Source organism: Nerophis ophidion, linkage group LG10, assembly GCF_033978795.1.
Source record: "Nerophis ophidion isolate RoL-2023_Sa linkage group LG10, RoL_Noph_v1.0, whole genome shotgun sequence".
In the NCBI taxonomy this organism is placed as follows: Eukaryota; Metazoa; Chordata; class Actinopteri; order Syngnathiformes; family Syngnathidae; genus Nerophis; species Nerophis ophidion.
This window is the reverse complement of record NC_084620.1, coordinates 885333-908037: the sequence shown is the minus strand read 5'-3', so window position 1 is coordinate 908037 and position 22705 is coordinate 885333. Positions and strand designations below refer to the sequence as shown.

Sequence of the window (22705 nt, the reverse complement as noted above, 5' to 3'; positions counted from 1 at the left end):
CCCGCTATTATATTGCGTTTATATCCCTCAGCGAAGGTTATGTGCGGGCCTAATGGAGCGCCTTCACTACAATTAGATGCCGGCAGCTTTTTAACAGCTTCAAACAGGCGTGTCCAAACAAAGAAACGAATGAAAGATGCAACTTGAATACATTTTGCACTAATAATCTCCCGAGCAACATTTTTGGCCTTTATAAAGCTCATCTTATTACATTTATAATTTTTTCACATTGTTTTTCTAAATTAGATGATCTATGAGATGTGTGGAATAGAATGCTACATAATTTTTTTTAACAAAATGAAGTGTGGGGCTTCACGGTGGCAGAGGGGTTAGTGCGTCTGTCTCACAATACGAAGGTCCTGCAGTCTTGGGTTCAAATCCAGGCTCGGGATCTTTCTGTGTGGAGTTTGCATGTTCTCCCCGTGACTGCGTGGGTTCCCTCCGGGTACTCCGGCTTCCTCCCACTTCCAAAGACATGCACCTGGGGATAGGTTGATTGGCAACACTAAATTGGCCCTAGTGTGTGAATGTGAGTGTGAATGTTGTCTGTCTATCTGTGTTGGCCCTGCGATGAGGTGGCGACTTGTCCAGGGTGTACACCGCCTTCCGCCTGATTGTAGCTGAGATTGGCGCCAGCGCCCCCCGCGACCCCAAAAGGGAATAAGCGGTAGAAAATGGATGGAAAATGAAGTGTTTATTGCACAATAGCTAAACAAAGAAAAAAAGCTGCTATTAGTATCCAGATACTTACTTTTTGACTTTTTAAACAATAACAACATTTTTTTTTTTTTTGAACACTAATACAAGAAAAATATTGATCTAATTTTAAGTATCATTTATATACTGATACTCTTCATCAATTTTCTAACGCTTGTCCCTTTTGGGGCCGCGGGGGGCGCTGGCGCCTATCTCAGCTCCAATCGGGCGGAAGGCGGTGTACACCCTGGACAAGTCGCTACCTCATCGCAGGGCCAACACAGATAGACAGACAACATTCACACTCATGTTCACACACAAGAGCCAATTTTAGTGTTACTAATTAACCTATCCCCAGGTGCATGTCTTTGGAAGTCAATCAATCAATCAATCAATGTTTACTTATATAGCCCTAAATCACTAGTGTCTCAAAGGGCTGCACAAACCACTACGACATCCTCGGTAGGCCCACATAAGGGCAAGGAAAACTCACACCCAGTGGGACGTCAGTGACAATGATGACTATGAGAACATGATACTGTGATACTGATGACTATGAGAACATATGAGAACATGATACTGTGAAAGATCAATCCATAATGGATCCAACACAGTCGCGAGAGTCCAGTCCAAAGCGGATCCAACACAGCAGCGAGAGTCCCGTTCACAGCGGAGCCAGTAGGAAACCATCCCAAGCAGTAGGAAACCATCCCAAGCGGAGGCTGATCAGCAGCGCAGAGATGTCCCCAGCCGATACACAGGCGAGCAGTACATGGCCACCGGATCGGACCGGACTCCCTCCACAAAGGAGTGTGGGACATAGAAGAAAAAGAAGAGAAACGGCAGATCAACTGGTCTAAAAAGGGAGTCTATTTAAAGGCTAGAGTATACAAATGAGTTTTAAGGTGAGACTTAAATGCTTCTACTGAGGTAGCATCTCGAACTGTTACCGGGAGGGCATTCCAGAGTACTGGAGCCCGAAATGAAAAAGCTCTACAGCCCGCAGACTAAAAAAAAGTGGGAGGAAGCCGGAGTCCCCGGAGGCAACCCACTGATACCATACTTGGTACTGATAGTATCGACATCTGGGTCAAGCTCTCGGCCATTCATTTTCTTCCAGTCCTCCAGTGATAATGTATTTGAAAGAAATGTAGTTTATTTTCCGCCAAGATGGTGAGGATTAGCATCTTAGAAGCATCTTCAGACTGTGGATAGACTGGTTGATTGATTGAAACTTTTATTTTTAGATTGCACGGTACAGTACATATTCCGTACAATTGACCACTAAATGGTAACACCCGAAATACAAACCCCGTTTCCATATGAGTTGGGAAATTGTGTTAGATGTAAATATAAACAGAATTTGCAAATCCTTTTCAACCCATATGCGATTGAATGCACTACAAAGACAAGATATTTGATGTTCAAACTCATAAAAAAAATTTTTTTTTGCAAATAATAATTGACTTAGAATTTCATGGCTGCAACATGTGCAAAAGTAGTTGGGAAAGGGCATGTTCACCACTGTGTTACATCACCTTTTCTTTTAACAACACTCAATAAACGTTTGTGAACTGAGGAAACAAATTGTTGAAGCTTTAAATGTGGAATTCTTTCCCATTCTTGTTTTATGTAGAGCTTCAGTCGTTCAACAGTCCGGGGTCTACGCTGTTGTATTTTACGCTTCATAGTGCGCCACACATTTTCGATGGAAGACAGGTCTGGACTGCAGGCGGGCCAGGAAAGTACCCACACTCTTTTTTTACGAAGCCACACTGTTGTAACACTTGTCTTGCTGAAATAAGCTGGGGCGTCCATGATAACGTTGCTTGGATGACAACATATGTTGCTCCAAAACCTGTATGGACCATTCAGCATTAATGGTGCCTTCACAGATGTGTAAGTTACCCATGCCTTGGGCACTAATACACCCCCATACCATCACAGATGCTGGCTTTTGAACTTTGCGCCTATAACAATCCGAATGGTTATTTTCCTCTTTGTTCTGGAGGACACCACGTCCTCTGTTTCCAAATATAATTTGAAATGTGGACTCGTCAGACCACAGAACACCTTTCCACTTTGCATCAGTCCATCTTAGGTGAGCTCAGCCCCAGCCTAACCGGCGGCGTTTCAGGATATTGTTGATAAATGGGTTTGGCTTTGCATATTATAGTTTTAACTTGCACTTACAGAAGTAGCGACCAACTGTAGTTACTGACAGTGGTTTTACGAAGTGTTCCTGAGCCCATGTGGTGATATCCTTTACACACTGATGTCGGTTTTTGATGCAGTACCGCCTGAGGGATCAAAAGTCTGTAATATCATTGCTTACGTGCAGTGATTTCTCCGGATTTTCTGAACTTTTTGATGATTTTACGGACCGTAGATGGTAAAATCCCGAAATTCCTTGCAATAGCTCGTTGAGAAATGTTGTTCTAAAACTGTTCGACAATTCGCTTACAAAGTGGTGACCCTCGCCCCATCCTTGTTTGTGAATTACTTAGCATTTCATGGAAGTTGTTGTTATACCCAATCATGGCACCCACCTGTTCCCAATTAGCCTGCACACCTGTGGGATGTTCCAAATGAGTGTTTGATGAGCATTCCTCAACTTTATCAGTATTTATTTCCACTTTTCTCAACTTCTTTGTCACATGTTGCTGGCATCAAATTCTAAAGTTAATGATTATTTGCGACAAAAAAAATGTTTATCAGTTTGAACATCAAATATGTTGTCTTTGTAGCATATTCAACTGAATATGGGTTGAAAGGGATTTGCAAATCATTGTATTCCGTTTATATTTACTTCTAACACAATTTCCCAACTCATATGGAAACGGGATTTGTAGTTTTCCAACCACGACGTGTTCGTAGGAGCTTGCCCTCCAATTCGAGTCGATGTTCTGAGATCTCTTTTTTTGTACATTAAAGATGCTAAAAGCAACACAATATAAGTATCTGAACAATTCATCCACATCTTAGTGTTTGTCTGAGACAAAGTTAATGAGTATATTGTTCAAGATCCGGGCTTCACGGTGGCAGAGGGGTTAGTGCGTCTGCCTCACAATACGAAGGTCCTGCAGTCCTGGGTTCAAATCCAGCCTCGGGATCTTTCTGTGTGGAGTTTGCATGTTCTCCCCGTGAATGCGTGGGTTCCCTCCGGGTACTCCGGCTTCCTCCCACTTCCAAAGACATGCACCTGGGGATAGGTTGATTGGCAACACTAAATTGGCCCTAGTGTGTGAATGTGAGTGTGAATGTTGTCTGTCTATCTGTGTTGGCCCTGCGATGAGGTGGCGACTTGTCCAGGGTGTACCCCGCCTTCCGCCCGATTGTAGCTGAGATAGACGCCAGCGCCCCCCGCGACCCCAAAAGGGAATAAGCGGTAGAAAATGGATGGATGGATGGATAACATTGTAACCTTAACATTTAATAAACAAAAATAGAATTATTGATTGGCAACACTAAATTGGCCCTAGTGTGTGAATGTGAGTGTGAATGTTGTCTGTCTATCTGTGTTGGCCCTGTGATGAGGTGGCGACTTGTCCAGGGTGTACCCCGCCTTCCGCCCGATTGTAGCTGAGATAGGCGCCAGCGCCCCCCGCGACCCCAAAAGGGAATAAGCGGTAGAAAATGGATGGATGGATGGATGTTCAAGATTCCAGATTGTTTATTGTCATATGCACAGTTAAACAGACCGTTTGCCGTACATTGAAAATCTTACTTTGTTAGTCCACCCTTCAACAAGTCGCACGGTACTTAGCTAAAAATAAAAAGTATATCCAAGGCACAGTAAGTAACATAACATTATTGCACTTTCTGATTGACAGTCAACAGTATAAATATGGAGGTGACCTTGGGTCACAGCAGCAGTTAAAGTGTCTTTAGTGATCAAATGTGAAAGGTGTCTACAGTGATGGTTCACAGTTCGGGGTTATATAGCTGCACTTCGGACACCCCTGCTTTAAACTCTCGCCTTGCTTTTTTTTTCCCTACAACAAGCAGGAGCTGCTTTGTTTGGTTTATGCAATGCAAGTGTCAAACTTGAGCTGTGGGTGTTTGTGCTTCCTCGATGCAAGGATGATGTGGGACGAATCAGGCATGAATGTAAGTACATTTGTATTTGTTATTTAGATACAAAAGGCAAAACAAAAAGCACGCTCGATGGCGGATAATAATATATGCTAAAACGTTAACAAAAAACAGCACTAAGGCGAAAGAATACATAGATCTTACGTGGCGTGGTCCAAATGTTTAGCGGCGTGGCAAGTCGTGGAGGTTTGTGATAGAAATGTGGCATGAAGCAGAATGCAAAAATCCCAGACCGATGGACAGAAAGAAAATGATTTAAGTAGTGGCTGTGATAATTAGGAACAGGTGCGGGACTGAGGGCAGGGGCGTGACTAGGATAAAACTAATGAGGTTGGCATGGAAACAAACAAAACCAGGAAGTGCAAAACGTGACTGATTGTCCAAAATCAAAAACATAAGACAAAACAAGATCCATAGGTGTGACAGAGCCCCCCCCGTTAAAGACAACTCCCAGATGTCCAAAAACAAAAAACTATGATCGAGAGTCATGGGAGGGCGGGGGGGGGACATGGCGGTGGATCGCCAACCACGTGTCCCCGTATCCAACGGGGCAAGGTCAGGTGGCGGCGACGCGTGGAAGACCGAGGTGGGCGACCCGGGAACGGCCATATCCGTGGCCGACCCCCTTGGCGTGGCGGACGACCACGTAGCGGCCACAACTGTGGCCGACGAGGAGGGCGTGGCGGACAACCACGTAGCAACCACATCCGTGGCCAACAAGGAGGCTGTGGACTTGGACTTGGCTGTGGACTTGGACTTGGCTGTGGACTTGGACTTGGCTGTGGACTGAGGGCAGGGGCGTGACTAGGATAAAACTAATGAGGTTGGCATGGAAACAAACAAAACCAGGAAGTGCAAAACGTGACTGATTGTCCAAAATCAAAAACATAAGACAAAACAAGATCCATAGGTGTGACAGAGCCCCCCCCCCCGTTAAAGACAGCTCCCAGATGTCCAAAAACAAAAAACTATGATCGAGAGTCATGGGAGGGCGGGAGGGGGACATGGCGGTGGATCGCCAACCACGTGTCCCCGTATCCAACGGGGCAAGGTCAGGTGGCGGCGACGCGTGGAAGACCGAGGTGGGCGACCCGGGAACGGCCATATCCGTGGCCGACCCCCTTGGCGTGGCGGACGACCACGTAGCGGCCACAACTGTGGCCGACGAGGAGGGCGTGGCGGACAACCACGTTGCAACCACATCCATGGCCAACAAGGAGGCTGTGGACTTGGACTTGGCTGTGGACTTGGACTTGGCTGTGGACTGAGGGCAGGGGCGTGACTAGGATAAAACTAATGAGGTTGGCATGGAAACAAACAAAACCAGGAAGTGCAAAACGTGACTGATTGTCCAAAATCAAAAACATAAGACAAAACAAGATCCATAGGTGTGACAGCAAGTGTTTCTCAGCTCAGAGGACGTGGAGAACTTCAGTAGGAAGTGAAGAAGCTGTTCGGCTCAAGAAAGCAGAACATTAGACGCCAGAGAAGAGACGAGAGCGAGTGGCAGGTCACTGTCGGCTAATGTCTGCTGCCTTCCCTGCACTGTCTCGATAAGCCGCGAGCCTCGTCAACTCACCCTTTTTCTTCTTGTGTTTTATGGCGCGGCATAACACTCTGCTGTTGTCTGCGGGTCACAGACGGAGCAGACAGCAGAGGGACTTTGAACACGGGTGTAACTCGAGAACAGACACTGGAATTATTATTTCAGTACAGTACCAAAAACAAGTTGCGGAATATAGCTTATTTGCTTTTACAATACTGTATCTGACAAAAGGTAATAGATTACAAACCCCTCAGACCTTAATGTCATTTGATAGGACAATTGGTCAAAACAATCACAGAAAAGGACTAAATTGTACGGAAACACGAGCGGGTCTAACATGATACTGTGAAAGTTCAATCCACAATGGATCCAACACAGTCGCGAGAGTCCAGTCCAAAGCGGATCCAACACAGCAGCGAGAGTCCCGTTCACAGCGGAGCCAGCAGGAAACCATCCCAAGCGGAGGCGGATCAGCAGCGCAGAGATGTCCCCAGCCGATACACAGGCGAGCAGTACATGGCCACCGGATCGGACCGGACCCCCTCCACAAGGGAGAGTGGGACATAGAAGAAAAAGAAAAGAAACGGCAGATCAACTGGTCTAAAAAGGGAGTCTATTTAAAGGCTAGAGTATACAAATGAGTTTTAAGGTGAGACTTAAATGCTTCTACTGAGGTGGCATCTCGAACTGTTACCAGGAGGGCATTCCAGAGTACTGGAGCCCGAACGGAAAACGCTCTATAGCCCGCAGACTTTTTTTGGGCTTTGGGGATCACTAATAAGCCGGAGTCCTTTGAACGCAGATTTCTTGCCGGGACATATGGTACAATACAATCGGCAAGATAGGATGGAGCTAGACCGTGTAGTATTTTATACGTAAGTAGTAAAACCTTAAAGTCACATCTTAAGTGCACAGGAAGCCAGTGCAGGTGAGCCAGTACAGGTATATATGTATGTATATATGTATATAAAGGTATATACAGTACAGGCGTAATGTGATCAAACTTTCTTGTTCTTGTCAAAAGTCTAGCAGCCGCATTTTGTACCAACTGTAATCTTTTAATGCTAGACATGGGGAGACCCGAAAATAATACGTTACAGTAGTCGAGGCGAGACGTAACAAACGCATGGATAATGATCTCGGCGTCTTTAGTGGACAGAATGGAGCGAATTTTAGCGATATTACGGAGATGAAAGAAGGCCGTTTTAGTAACGCTTTTAATGTGTGACTCAAAGGAGAGAGTTGGGTCGAAGATAATACCCAGATTCTTTACCGAGTCACCTTGTTTTATTATTTGGTTGTCAAATGTTAAAGTTGTATTATTAAATAGAGGTCGGTGTCTAGCAAGAATAACAAACACATTTCGGGAGAACATCTGCACCGTAACACAACATAAAAACAACAGAACAAATACCCAGAAGCCCTTGCAGCACTAACTCTTCCGGGACGCTACAATATCCCCCCCCAGCAATAATTAATGTTTTACTCATGCACTTTCTCTTGCTACTTCAAGGCTTGAATGTTTGATTAATTTGTTATTGTTATTTTATTTGCAAATGTATTATTAGCCTGTGGACAAAGTTTTTTCTGATATTTACCTCAGAGGGCGGCAAATAGAAAAGAGGCATTCAATTTTTATTTAAATTTTATTTGATATGCCATTGATATTTTCTAATGATTATTATTTAAAACTCGATTTGACATGTCACTATAAAGTTATATAAGCCTTGCTTGTTCAATAGTCGATGCAAAACGTGTTTGGGTCCCTATTAAAAGGTTAATTTGTTCAACCTTGGCCCGTGGCTCTGTTCAGTTTTAAATTTTGGCCCACTCTGTATTTGAGTTTGACACCCCTGCTTTAGATAATGTTTCCATTTTCCATGGCAACAGAGCCAGCACGCTCAAAAGTACAGAGCGGCCCCACATTTAAAAATGTGCTCACTCAAGGCTAATTTACATTAGCTGTGCCGTTTACATGTTACTGTTCAGCAATGGCGATTTCATTGCCGACAAATTTGGTAATAAAAACTACAACAGAGATGCACTTCATAATCACGCAGTTGTTTAATCACAATATTTACAGCACAAACACTTTGTAGGGCTCAACAAAAGACAAGACTGGCACATTCAACTTAATGGCAAATACTGTTTTCCTACCATGGACACACACATTTGATTTTAATATACAGTAAAAAACTAAAGATGATAATAATAATACAAACCCCGTTTCCATATGAGTTGGGAAATTGTGTTAGATGTAAATATAAACGGAATACAATGATTTGCAAATAATTTTCAACCCATATTCAGTTGAATATGCTACAAAGACAACATATTTGATGTTCAAACTGATAAACTTTAGAATTTGATGCCAGCAACACGTGACAAAGAAGTTGGGAAAGGTGGCAATCAATACTGATAAAGTTGAGAAATGCTCATCAAACACTTATATGGAACATCCCACAGGTGTGCAGGCTAATTGGGAACAGGTGGGTGCCATGATTGGGTATAAAAGCAGCTTCCATGAAATGCTAAGTAATTGACAAACAAAGATGGGACGAGGGTCACCAAATTGTAAGCAAATTGTCGAACAGTTTTAGAACAACATTTTTTTAACGATCTATTGCGAGGAATTTATGTATTTTCCCATCTACGGTCCGTAAAATCATCAAAAAGTTCAGAGAATCTGGAGAAATCACTGCACGTAAGCAATGATATTACGGATATTTGATCCCTCAGGCGGTACTGCATCAAAAACTGACATCAGTGTGTAAAGGATATCACCACATGGGCTCAGGAACACTTCATAAAACCACTGTCTGTAACTACAGTTGCTCGCTACATCTGTAAGTGGAAGTTAAAACTCTACTATGCAAAGCGAAAGCCATTTATTAACAACACCAAGGAACCCCCCCCCGGCTTTGCTGGGCCCGAGCACATTTAAGATGGACTGATGCAAAATGGAAAGGTGTTCTGTGGTTTGACGAGTCCACATTTCAAATTATATTTGGAAACGGTGGACGTGGTGTCTTCCGGAACAAAGAGGAAAATAACCATTTGGATTGTTATAGGCGCAAAGTTCAAAAGCTAGTATGTGTGATGGTATGGGGGTGTATTAGTGCCCAAGGCATGGGTAACTCACACATCTGTGAAGGAACAAGTAATGCTGAATGGTCCATACAGGTTTTGGAGCAACATATGTTGTCATCCAAGCAACGTTATCATGGACGCCCCTGCTTATTTCAGCAAAACAATGCCAAGCCACGTGTTACAACAGCGTGGCTTCGTAGTAAAAGAGTGCGGGTACTTTCCTGGCCCGCCTGCAGTCCAGACCCGTCTCCCATCAAAAATGTGTGGCGCATTATGAAGCGTAAAAAATCACAACAAGACCCCGGACTGTTGAACAACTTAAGCTGTACATAAAACAAGAATGGTAAAGAATTCCACTTTCAAAGATTCAACAATTAGTTTCCTCAGTTCCCAAATGTTTATTGAGTGTTTTTAAAAGAAAAGGTGATTTAACACAGTGGTGAACATGCCCTTTCCCAACTACTTTGGCACGTGTTGCAGCCATGAAATTCTAAGTTAAATTATTATTTGCAAAAAAAAAAAAAAGCTTAATGAGTTTGAACATCAAATATCTTGTCTTTGTAGTGCATTCAACTGAATATGGGTTGAAAAGGATTTGCAAATCATTGTATTCTGTTTATATTTACATCTAACACAATTTCCCAACTCATATGGAAACGGGGTTTATAATAATGGATTAGATTTATCAGCTTCCTCCCACCTCCAAAGACATGCACCTGGGGATAGGTTGATTGGCAACAAAATGGTCCCTAGTGTGTGAATGTGAGTGTGAATGTTGTCCGTCTATCTGTGTTGGCCCTGTGATGAGGTGGCGACTTGTCCAATGTGTACCCCGCCTACCGCCCGAATGCAGCTGTGATAGGCTCCAGCACCCCCCGCGACCCCAAAAGGGACAAGCTGTAGTAAATGGATGGATGGATGGATTTATACAGCGCTTTTCTATCAACTGGATACTCAAAAATGTTATTATGAAATTAAAGGCCAACTGAAAGCCACTACTAGCGACCACGCAGTCTGATAGTTTATATATCAGTGATGAAATATTAACATTGCAACACATGCCAATACGGCCTTTTTAGTTTACTATATTACAATTTTAAATTTCCCGGGAGTTTCGTCTTGGAAACGTCGTGTAATGATGACGTGTACGCGTGACGTCACAGGGTTTTAGGAAGTATGAGCGCTGCACACACACACAGCTAAAAGTCGTCTGCTTTAACAGCATAATTACACAGTATTTTGGACATCTGTGTTGCTGAATCTTTTGCAATTTGTTCAATTAATATTGGAGAAGTCAAAGTAGAAAGATGGAGTTGGGAAGTTTTAGCCTTTAGCCACACAAACACACGGTGATTCCTTGTTTAAAATTCCCGGAGGTGCAAATTTACTATGGATCAGAGCGGTCAAGCGAACATGGATCCCGACCAAATGTCAACCAGCAGGTTTCGGTGAGAAAATTGTGGTTAAAAAGTCCGTTCTTACCGGAGAAAAGCTGAGCTTGTGCCGTCCATAGCTGCCATCGACTCCCCTGAGACACTGCGCGTCAACACCCGGCCGTGGAGACACACCTCCGACTATCAGGTAATATTAAACTCACTAAAACACTAGCAACACAATAGAAAAATAAGGGATTTCTCAGAATTATCCTAGTAAATGTGTCTAAAAACATCGGAATACGTCCCAATGCTATCGCGTTTTTTTTTAACTCGTTTTTTTTTTTTTTTTTTTTTTTTCTAGTCCGTCGCTGTCAATATCCTCAAACACAAAACTTTCATCCTCGCTCAAATTAATGGGGAAATTGTCGTTTTCTCGGTCCGAATACCTGTTTTGGTTGGAGACTCCCATTAAAATCAATGTGAGGATGTGAGGAGCCATCAACATGTGACGTCATCGCCTGCGACTTCCGGTAAAGGCGAGGCTTTTTCAGGAAGTACCAAAAGTGGCGAACTTTATCGTGGATGTTCTCTACTAAATCCTTTCAGCAAAAATATGGCAATATCGCGAAATGATCAAGTATGACACGTAGAATGGACCTGCTATCCCCGTTTAAATAAGAAAATCTCATTTCAGTAGGCCTTTAATTAACATTCATTACCACATGAACACACCAAAGTGCCGAAAATTGGTACAGTTGAGTATCAGTTGAGTACTCTTCAGCATCTACATGCTGCCGCTGGGTGACATCATACGCAAATACGGTATTAGCTTTCACTGTTATGCTGATGACACCCAACTCTACATGCCCCTAAAGCTGACCAACACGCCGGATTGTAGTCAACTGGAGGCGTGTCTTAATGAAATTAAACAATGGATGTCCGCTAACTTTTTGCAACTTAATGCCAAAAAAACGGAAATGCTGATTATCGGTCCTGCTAGACACCGACCTCTATTTAATAATACAACTTCAACATTTGACAACCAAATAATAAAACAAGGTGACTCTGTAAAAAATCTGGGTATTATCTTCGACCCAACTCTCTCCTTTGAGTCACACATTAAAAGCGTTACTAAAACGGCCTTCTTTCATCTCCGTAATATCGCTAAAATTCGCTCCATTTTGTCCACTAAAGACGCTGAGATCATTATCCATGCGTTTGTTACGTCTGGCCTCGATTACTGTAACGTATTATTTTCGGGTCTCCCCATGTCCAGCATTAAAAGATTACAGTTGGTACAAAATGCGGCTGCTAGACTTTTGACAAGAACAAGAAAGTTTGATCATATTACGCCTGTACTGTATATACCTTTATATACATATATACATACATATATACCTATACTGTATATACCTTTATATACATATATACATACATATATACCTGTACTGGCTCACCTGCACTGGCTTCCTGTGCACTTAAGATGTGACTTTAAGGTTTTACTACTTACGTATAAAATACTACACGGTCTAGCTCCAGCCTATCTTGCCGATTGTATTGTACCATATGTCCCGGCAAGAAATCTGCGTTCAAAAGACTCCGGCTTATTAGTGATTCCTAGAGCCCAAAAAAAGTCTGCGGGCTATAGAGCGTTTTCCGTTCGGGCTCCAGTACTCTGGAATGCCCTCCCGGTAACAGTTCGAGATGCTACCTCAGTAGAAGCATTTAAGTCTCACCTTAAAACTCATTTGTATACTCTAGCCTTTAAATAGACCTCCTTTTTAGACCAGTTGATCTGCCGCTTCTTTTCTTTATCCTATGTCCCCCCCTCCCTTGTGGAGGGGGTCCGGTCCGATGACCATGGATGAAGTACTGGCTGTCCAGAGTCGAGACCCAGGATGGACCGCTCGCCTGTATCGGTTGGGGACATCTCTACGCTGCTGATCCGCTTGAGATGGTTTCCTGTGGACGGGACTCTCGCTGCTGTCTTGGAGCCACTATGGATTGAACTTTCACAGTATCATGTTAGACCCGCTCGACATCCATTGCTTTCGGTCCCCTAGAGGGGGGGGGGTTGCCCACATCTGAGGTCCTCTCCAAGGTTTCTCATAGTCAGCATTGTCACTGGCGTCCCACTGAATGTGAATTCTCCCTGCCCACTGGGTGTGAGTTTTCCTTGCCCTTTTGTGGGTTCTTCCGAGGATGTTGTAGTCGTAATGATTTGTGCAGTCCTTTGAGACATTTGTGATTTGGGGCTATATAAATAAACATTGATTGATTGATATCGGTATTAATTCCCAAGTACCAGGATTTTTTACCGTATCGGTACCCAATACCCATCCCTACTTGGGCAAGACACTTTACCCACGTGCTCCCAGTGCCACCCACACTGGTTTAAATGTAACTTAGATATTGGGTTTCACTATGTAAAGCGCTTTGAGTCACTAGAGAAAAGCGCTATATAAATATAATTCACTTCACTTCACTTCACTTTTCTTCTGAATCCCCCTATTTGCATGTCGTACCACCTGCTGACTGCAGGTGTGATAGAATGTTCCAAAGTGTGTTAAAGTTTCATTTTCCTCCTGGAGAAGGAAGGACTCATTCGATTCAGCCTTTATGGATTTTTGCCATAACCCGGATGATTGAGAATCCAGGCGGACGCCACAGAAAGATCATCTAACACGCGCATGTTTACTCCTTCTTCAGTCCAGGTTGAGCGATCAATTAGGAGGTCGGCCGAGGTCGCCGCCAACACGTTCCCGCTGAGCGCCTCGCTCTATGGAAGCATGGCTAGAATTAAACAGCTATACCTACCCATCCCACCCTCCCCCCGTCCGCGGTCGTCGCCATTTATCACTTTGAACAAGGTGGGAATTGAATTTGCACGTGGGCTGGAGTGTGTATTAATGCTCACTTGGGTAAGTGGGCTGCGAATCCCCCTCCTTCACGCACACACATTCTTGACAGGACATTTTTACAATGTGAGATCCACATTAAAAGGTGATAAAATATGACAAATGATAACCTCAGGAGACGTGATGGCGCCACGCGCTTGCCCGAAGGGATGTGGGCTATCACAGGGTCATGAATAGCACAAAACCTTTGAAACGGTGCATTCCAGAACATGAGGTAAACACCCAATACTTATGTGCATGTATTGGTTGTACTACATATAACTTCATAAACAAAACATTACTGAAAACCCCCCACTGTGGGTTTTGTTTACGTTTGACTGTTAAGCCTAAAGTAGGGATTTTTCAAACTTCGCAGCATTCTCCATTGCATCATTTGCACTCCTGAAATAGCAAATGCTAACGTTCTTAGCATTAGTTCTGTTTACCAGTCAATTTGCCTTCTATCAACATTATTTACTATGTTTTTTGTTTCCGTTTGATTTTTTTAAAGTCAGATATCCTAAATCAATCAATTAATCAATGTTTATTTATATAGCCCCAAATCACAAATGTCTCAAAGGACTGCACAAATCATTACGACTACAACTCACACCCAGTGGGCAGAGAGAATTCACATCCAGTGGGACGCCAGTGACAATGCTGACTATGAGAAACCTTGGAGAGGACCTCAGATGTGGGCAACCCCCCCTCTCTAGGGGACCGAAAGCAATGGATGTCGAGCGGGTCTAACATGATACTGTGAAAGTTCAATCCATAGTGGCTCCAACACAGCCGCGAGAGTTCAGTTCAAGCGGATCCAAGACATCAGCGAGAGTCCCGTCCACAGGAAACCATCTCAAGCGGATCAGCAGCGTAGAGACGTCCCCAACCGATACAGGCGAGCGGTCCATCCTGGGTCCCGACGAGCGAATTTAATCTCCCAAGTGGAGATATTTGCAACTTCGCAGCTTTCTTAAACACATCATTAGTCGTTATTTAACTTTTCTTCGCATTAATTGTTTTTACCAATCCACATTATTTACCTCGTTTTTTTTGTTCCCGTTTGACTTTTCCAGGTCGGAGCTCCTAAGATACAGTGGGGCAAAAAAGTATTTAGTCAGCCACCGATTGTGCAAGTTCTCCCACTTAAAATGATGACAGAGGTTTGTAATTTTCATCATAGGTACACTTCAACTGTGAGAGACAGAATGTGGGGGGAAAAAATCCAGGTATTCACATTGTAGGAATTTTAAAGAATTTATTTGTAAATTATGGTGGAAAATCAGTATTTGGTCAACCATTCAAAGCTCTCACTGATGGAAGGAGGTTTTAGCTCAAAATCTCACGATACATGGCCCCATTCATTCTTTCCTTAACACGGATCAATCGTCCTGTCCCCTTAGCAGAAAATTAGCCCCAAAAGCATGATGTTTCCACCTCCATGCTTCACAGTAGGTGTGGTGTTCTTGGGATGCATCTCAGTATTTTTGTTCCTCCAAACACGACGAGTTGAGTTCTATTTTGGTTTCATCTGACCACATGACATTCTCCCAATCCTCTGCTGTATCATCCATGTATCCATTTTGGTATAAACTCAACTTGTCGTGTTTGGAGGAAGAAGAATACTTAGTTGCATCCCAAGAACACCACAACTACTGTGAAGCATGGGGGTGGAAACATCATGCTTTGGGGCTGTTTTTCTGCTAAGGGGACAGGACGATTGATCCGTGTTAAGGAAAGAATGAATGGGGCCATGTATCGTGAGATTTTCAGCCAAATCCTCCTTCCGTCAGTGAGAGCTTTGAATGGTTGACCAAATACTTATTTTCCACCGTAATTTACAAATAATTTTTTTTAAATTCATACAATGTGAATTCCTGGATTTTTTTTCACATTCCGTCTCTCACAGTTGAAGTGTACCTATGATGAAAATTACAGACCTCTGTCATCATTTTAAGTGGGAGAACTTGCACAATCGCTGGCTGACTAAATACTTTTTTTCCCCACTGTACAAGTACAGCTAGTTTAAACTTCCGAGCAGTCTCAAACGCATCGCAAGCATTCATTAGCAGCAAATACTAACTTTCTTGGAATTAGCTTTGTTTGCTATTCAATCAGTTTTCTTTAATCAACAATAGCTTCAACTTTTTTTGGTTTCTGTTTGACTTCTTGAGGCCAGATCTCCTAAACTTTTAAGTGGCAATATTTTAAACTTCCCATCCGTCTTAAATCCATCATTAGCAGTCATTGAAGAAGCAGCTGCTAACTTCCTTAGCATTAGCTTTGATTTACCAGTCAATGTGCCTTCCTTTATCTACATTGCACACCATGTTTCTGTTTCTGTTTCTGTTTGACTTTTCCAGGTGAGAACTCCCAAGTTTCAAGTTGAGATATTTTAAACATCCCAGCAGTCTCAAATGCATCACTAGCACTCATTAGCAGCAAATGCTAACTTTCTCAGCATTAGCTTTGTTTACGAATCAATTTGCCTTTTCTTATCAACAATGTCTGCCAGATTTAGTTTTTTTGTTGACAATTTGACATTTGAAATATATTTATTTAATATTTATTCCAAATTTCAGATATTTGAAACTTCCCAGCAGTTTTAAAGACATAATTAGCAGTCATCGGTACACGGTAAACTGTATAATGATAAACCGCGGTACAACTCGCAACGGTTAGTATTATCGTTTTGAATTAAAATAATCGTAAAACTGTGATTAATAACACATAAACTCATTGACCGCTGACTCTGCTCATTAACTTAATACACATGCTAGCGCTAGCTCGATAGCTAGCTTAAACGCTAATACAAATGACATTAAGGTCTTTCCCTATTAAGAAACAACATACCTTAATACAACCTTGTATAATCACATTGCAATGAAATGATTAAATGGTGTACATTGAACCTACAAACTGTGCTACCTTAGTACAGAGTGATCACTCTATTTTGGAAAGAAAAATGACAACAAGAAGTGAACTCACGTGATGTCACTTAAACTGAAGGTGAAGCGCCCCCACACGTGTCTTTTCTCTATCATTAAAAAAAACACTCTAAAAGCTTTACAAATTAAACCGAAAGAAGATCAACTTTTTAAACACTCAAATAAAAAGAATACAGTTTGCTCTTAAGAAGCCAGAACAATATTTAATATTTATTCGGCCAATGAAACTGTATTGTGTCTCAACCTATTATATTATTATTTTTTATTTAAAGTTCAAAGATTTCAGTGTGTACTTTTGAGCATTCAGCACCGTGATAATAATAACCATGATCATTTTGGTTCCGATAACGGTGATATGAAATTTTCATATCATTACATCCACAGAGGAAGTGTTTCTATTATCATTAGCTTTGATTTACCATTCAATTTGCTTTATCTACTTTGTTTATTTGTTTCTGCTTGACGTTCGTAGTCAGATCTCCTAAGGTTCAAGTGGCGATGTTTGAAACTTCCCAGCGGTCTTAAACACATCATTAGTAGTCCTCAAAGAAGGAACTGCTAATTTGCCTAGCATTATCTGTATTTACCAGTCAATTTTACTTCCTTTATCAACATTATTCAATATATTTTTTTGTTTCTGTTTTGACTTTTTAAGGCGAGAACTTTTGAGCTTTTAGGTATTTGAAACTGTTGGTGGTCTCAACAACACATTAATAGCATTTACCCAAAAAGGAAATGCTAACTTCATCAGCATTAGCTTTGTTTTTTTCCCAGTCAATCTCTTAGTAGTTTTTATGTATTAACCCTTTTAACAACAACATTTCAGAATGAGCCATTATTACTAAGTTATGATAAGGTAAGAAGTTATTATGCTGCACGTACGATTAAATCCAAGCTAATTTCTTCTACCGTTAGATTGCTTATGTGTCCTTGCAAAATGCTGGAAATGGTTAGTATGAAGGCAACTATGTGTGTGGCCTCTTTTGGATTTTTAGATTTTTGAGTTGAATTTGTTTGCAGGGCACTGCAACAGCTTTGCTTCTGATACTTGTTCCTTGTGTGGGAGGACAGCAAAAGATGCAAGCATGCAGGGCACTCTCTCTGTGCAAAGTAGGTCAAGGAATAATATTAAAAGTACACAATGGCCGTATAGAATAATCCAGATAGAGGAGGCTGGCTACACAGGTGTTTCTAAATAGTGCTGTAGTGCCCCCTGTGGTGGCTTTTCATGCAATCTCTTTCATCTGTTGTTTGCACTTCTCATAGGTTGAGAAACATTGCCGCATTAGAATAATAAAATAAATAAATAATAAATGGGTTGTACTTGTATAGCGCTTTTCTACCTTCAAGGTACTCAAAGCGCTTTGACACCCATTCACACACACATTCACACACTGATGGAGGGAGCTGCCATGCAAGGCGCCAACCAGCACCCATCAGGAGCAAGGGTGAAGTGTCTTGCTCAGGACACAACGGACGTGACGAGGTTGGTTCTAGGTGGGATTTGAACCAGTGACCCTCGGGTTGCGCACAGCCACTCTCCCACTGCGCCACGCCGTCCCTTAAATTAATGGGGAAATCGTCGTTCTCTCGTTCTGAATCGCTCTAGCTGCTGGTGGCCATGATTGTAAACAATGTGAGGATGTGAGGAGCTCCACAACCCGTGACGTCACGCACACATCGTCTGCTACTTCCGGTACAGGCAAGGCTTTTTTTTATTAGCGACCAAAAGTTGCAAACTTTACCGTCGATGTTCTCTACTAAATCCTTTCAGCCAAAATATGGCAATATCGCGAAAGGATCAAGTATGACACATGGAATGGACCTGCTATCCCCGTTTAAATAAGAACATCTCATTTCAGTAAAAAAAGCTGAACAAAAATCAGGTGACGGAATTAACAAGCCGAGTGTTAATTAATTGATTTAAAAGAATGATTTATTTGCGTTGATTGATTAAAAAGAATGATTTTTTAGGTTAGCAGCGTGAAGGTCGGCGTTGTGAGACATGTTATATCCCCGTTCTCCACGTCGGCACGACAGTAATCCAACCCCGTCATGTCATCAAATATAGTTCCAGTAAATGAAAGCAAGAAAGTGTAGCAAGTAACCAAGTGAGTGTAGCAAATAACCACTTGAGTGCACTTACTCCCCCCTCCCCCAACCACCTGAGACCCCCCCAGTGTGTCTGTCTACAGAACAGGTGAATGCACAGCTAAATAGGTTACACACAGGCAAGGCCGCGGGTCCTGGCGGTGTGAGCCCCGGGGTGCTCAAAGCCTGCGCCCCACAGCTGTGTGGTGTGCTCCAGCACATCTTCAACATGAGCCTAAGGCTGCAGAAAGTCCCCACACAGTGGAAAACCTCATGCGTGGTCCCCATCCCCAAGTGCACGCGACCCAGCACGTCAAAGGACTACAGGCCAGTGGCGCTATCATTCCCATATCATGAAGACCATGGAGAGGTTGGTCCTTGAACAACTCCGCCCCACAGTCAAGCCCCACCTAGACCCACTCCAATTTGTCTACCAGCCACGACTGGGAGTGGAGGACGCAGTCATCTACCTGCTGAACTGAGCCCACACCCACCTGGACAAGCCTGCAAGCAGTGTGAGGGTCATGTTTTTTGACTTCTCCAGTGCTTTTGATACTATACGGCATGGGTGTCAAACTCTGGCCCGCCGTTTAATTTCATTTGGCCCTCAAGGCAATATCAAATTAACATTAGAGCTGGCCCGCCGGCAACACCACATTCACCGCCAATACTCATACTTGCCAACCCTCCCAATTTTCCCGGGAGACTCCCGAAGTTTAGTGCCCTTCCCGAAAATCTCCGTGGGCAACCATTCTCCCAATTTCCACCCGGACAACAATACTTGGTCAACAGGCATACAGGTCACACTGAGGGTGGCCGTATAAACAACTTTAACATTGTTACAAATATGCGCCACACTGTGAACCCACCCCAAACAAGAATGACAAAACACATTTCGGGAGAACACCCGCACCGTAACACAACATAAACACAACAGTCAATCAATCAATCAATCAACGTTTATTTATATAGCCCCAAATCACAAATGTCTCAAAGGACTGCACAAATCCTTACGACTACAACATCCTCGGAAGAACCCACAAAAGGGCAAGGAAAACTCCCACCCAGTGGGCAGAGAGAATTCACATCCAGTGGGACGCCAGTGACAATGCTGACTATGAGAAACCTTGGAGAGGACCTCAGATGTGGGCAACCCCCCTCTCTAGGGGACCGAAAGCAATGGATGTCGAGCGGGTCTAACATGATACTGTGAAAGTTCAATCCATAGTGGCTCCAACACAGCCGCGAGAGTTCAGTTCAAGCGGATCCAAGACAGCAGCAAGAGTCCCATCCACAGGAAACCATCTCAAGCGGATCAGCAGCGTAGAGACGTCCCCAACCGATACAGGCGAGCGGTCCATCCTGGGTCTCGACTCTGGACAGCCAGTACTTCAACCATGGTCATCGGACCGGACCCCCTCCACAAGGGAGGGGGGGACATAGGAGAAAGAAAAGAAGCGGCAGATCAACAGAACAAATACCCAAACCCCCTTGCAGCACTAACTCTTCCGGAATGCTACAATATACACCCCCCGCTACCACCAAACCCCGCCCACCAAATGTTCATTTTATTTCCGAATGTATTAGCCTGTGGAAAAAGTTAATGTTGACATTTACCTCAGAAGGCTGCAAATAGAAAATATTGAATTATATTTTATTTAATATACCACTGATGTTTTTTCGTTGGTTTTTCGAAAGTTATTTTGCACTATTACGTTATATAAGCTCTGCCTGTTCCATGGGAGGAAACCCGAGTACCCGGAGGGAACCCACGCAGTCACGGGGAGAACATTCAAACTCCACACAGAAAGATCCCGAGCCTGGGATTGAACCCGGGATTACTCCGGACCTTCGTATTGTGAGGCAGATGCACTAACCCCTGTTCCACCGTGCTGCCCTATTTAAGCCTTGCTTTTTCAATATTCATTGCAAAACTTGTTTGGGTCCCTATTAAAAGGTTAATTTGTTCAACCTTGGCCCACGGCCTTGTTCAGTTTTAAATTTTGGCCCACTCTGTATTTGAGTTTGACACACCTGATGTACGGCCTGGGCTACTGGGTGTGAAGTTGGAGAAGATGCAGGTGGAGGCCCCCTTAGTGTCCTGGGTTTATAGATGACCTGACTGACAGACCACAGTACGTTGGACTGCAGGACTGTGTGTCTGACAGGCTGGTCAGCAACACCCAGTCCTCTCCCCCTTCCTCTTCACCATTTACACCACCCATTTCCATTATCAGTCAGAGTCCTGCCACCTTCAGAAGTTTTCTGATGACTCTGCGATAGTGGGGTGTATTGAGGATGGTGATGATGAGGAATACAGGGTGGAGGACTGTGTCACATGGTGTGGAAAGAACCACCTCCAGCTCAATGTGACGAAGACCAAGGAGCTGGTTGTGGACCAGGGACGGAGGAAGAGTACTCCCCTGTTTCCCTCAGGGAGGTGGATGTGGACATGGTTGAGGATTGTAAATACCTCGGAGTACACATGGACAACAAGCTGAATGGCTCAAAACACGCTGAGGCCCTCTACAAGAAGGGACAAAGCCGCCTCTACTTCCTCAGGAGGCTAGGATCCTTCAACGTCTGTACAAAGATGTTGAAGATGTTCTACGAGTCGGTGGTGGCGGGTGCCTTCTTGTACGCCGTGGTTTGCTGGGGCAGCGGGCTGAGAACGAGGGACGCTAACAGACTGGACAAGCTGGTAGAGATAGCCAGTAACGTGGTGGGAGTGGAGCTGGACTCTCTGGCGGTGATGTCAGAAAGGAGAAGTCTAGCAAAACTCCTAGCCATTATGGACAACACCTCCCACCCACTACACTCGGACCTTCCGGTGAGATTGAGCACGTTCAGTGGAAAGCTCAGACTCCCAAAATGCAACACGGAACGACACAGGCTGTCGCCATACCGACAGCCATCAGACTGTATAATGTATATGTTCCTTGACTGCACTTAAATGTAGAATATATTTATATTATTCATATATTGTATATATAATATATGTTGGGGATAGGTTGATTGGCAACACTAAAATTGTCCCTAGTGTGTGAATGTGAGTGTGAATGTTGTCTGTCTATCTGTGTTGGCCCTGCGATGAGGTGGCGACTTGTCCAGGGTGTACCCCGCCTTCCGCCCGATTGTAGCTGAGATAGGCGCCAGCGCCCCCCGCGACCCCGAACGGGAATAAGTGGCAGAAAATGGATGGATGGATGTTATATATTATTTATTATTATTATTGTTTATTGTGAGCGAACTGTGGTGCTGGTTTTCCCCCAGGGATCAATAAAGTACTTTCTATTCTATTCTATTAAATATTCTGATTTTAATTAAATGGGTTGTACTTGTATAGCGCTTTTCTACCTTCAAGGTACTCAAAGCGCTTTGATACTACTTCCACATTTACCCATTCACACACACATTCACACACTGATGGAGGGAGCTGCCATGCAAGGCGCCAACCAGCACCCATCAGGAGCAAGGGTGAAGTGTCTTGCTCAGGACACAACGGACGTGACGAGGTTGGTTCTAGGTGGGATTTGAACCAGTGACCCTCGCTTTGCGCACGGCCACTCTCCCACTGCGCCACGCCGTCCCTAATTAAGCCACGACTACAGGCATCTGTTTATTCCTCATTCAGTTGAAGGCAAATTGGACAAAAATCTGAGGGAAAATGTTGTATGTATAATTGTGTGTCATGTAAAAAATATTTTAATGAGTGAACAATATTTTCAAGTATTTGTTAGTTTTTTTTTGTGACTTTTTACATTTGTTTTTCAGAGCTTCCATATGGTTGGGAGAAAATTGACGACCCCATTTATGGCAGCTATTACGTGGAGTAAGTTAAAAGACAAACAATGCACAACTTTACATTTTTAACCTATTATTTTGTATATTGTGTTGCTTATAATACATGCAGAACAAAAATCCTCTATTTTATCTTTCCCCCTCTTTACAAAGCCCATTCTGTGG

At 43.3% G+C, this 22705-nt stretch overlaps 1 protein-coding gene across 10 annotated transcripts in view; it reads left to right on the top strand.

Moving 5' to 3' along the window:
* magi2a (membrane associated guanylate kinase, WW and PDZ domain containing 2a) overlaps positions 1-22705 on the top strand; it is a 500346-nt gene that overhangs the window by 413471 nt on the left and 64170 nt on the right. For all 10 annotated transcript variants that reach the window (XM_061911997.1, XM_061911995.1, XM_061911996.1 and 7 more), the window contains exon 7: positions 22514-22571. In XM_061911997.1, coding sequence (XP_061767981.1) covers positions 22514-22571 — 58 coding nt within the window. The remainder of the gene's footprint in view (positions 1-22513; positions 22572-22705) is intronic.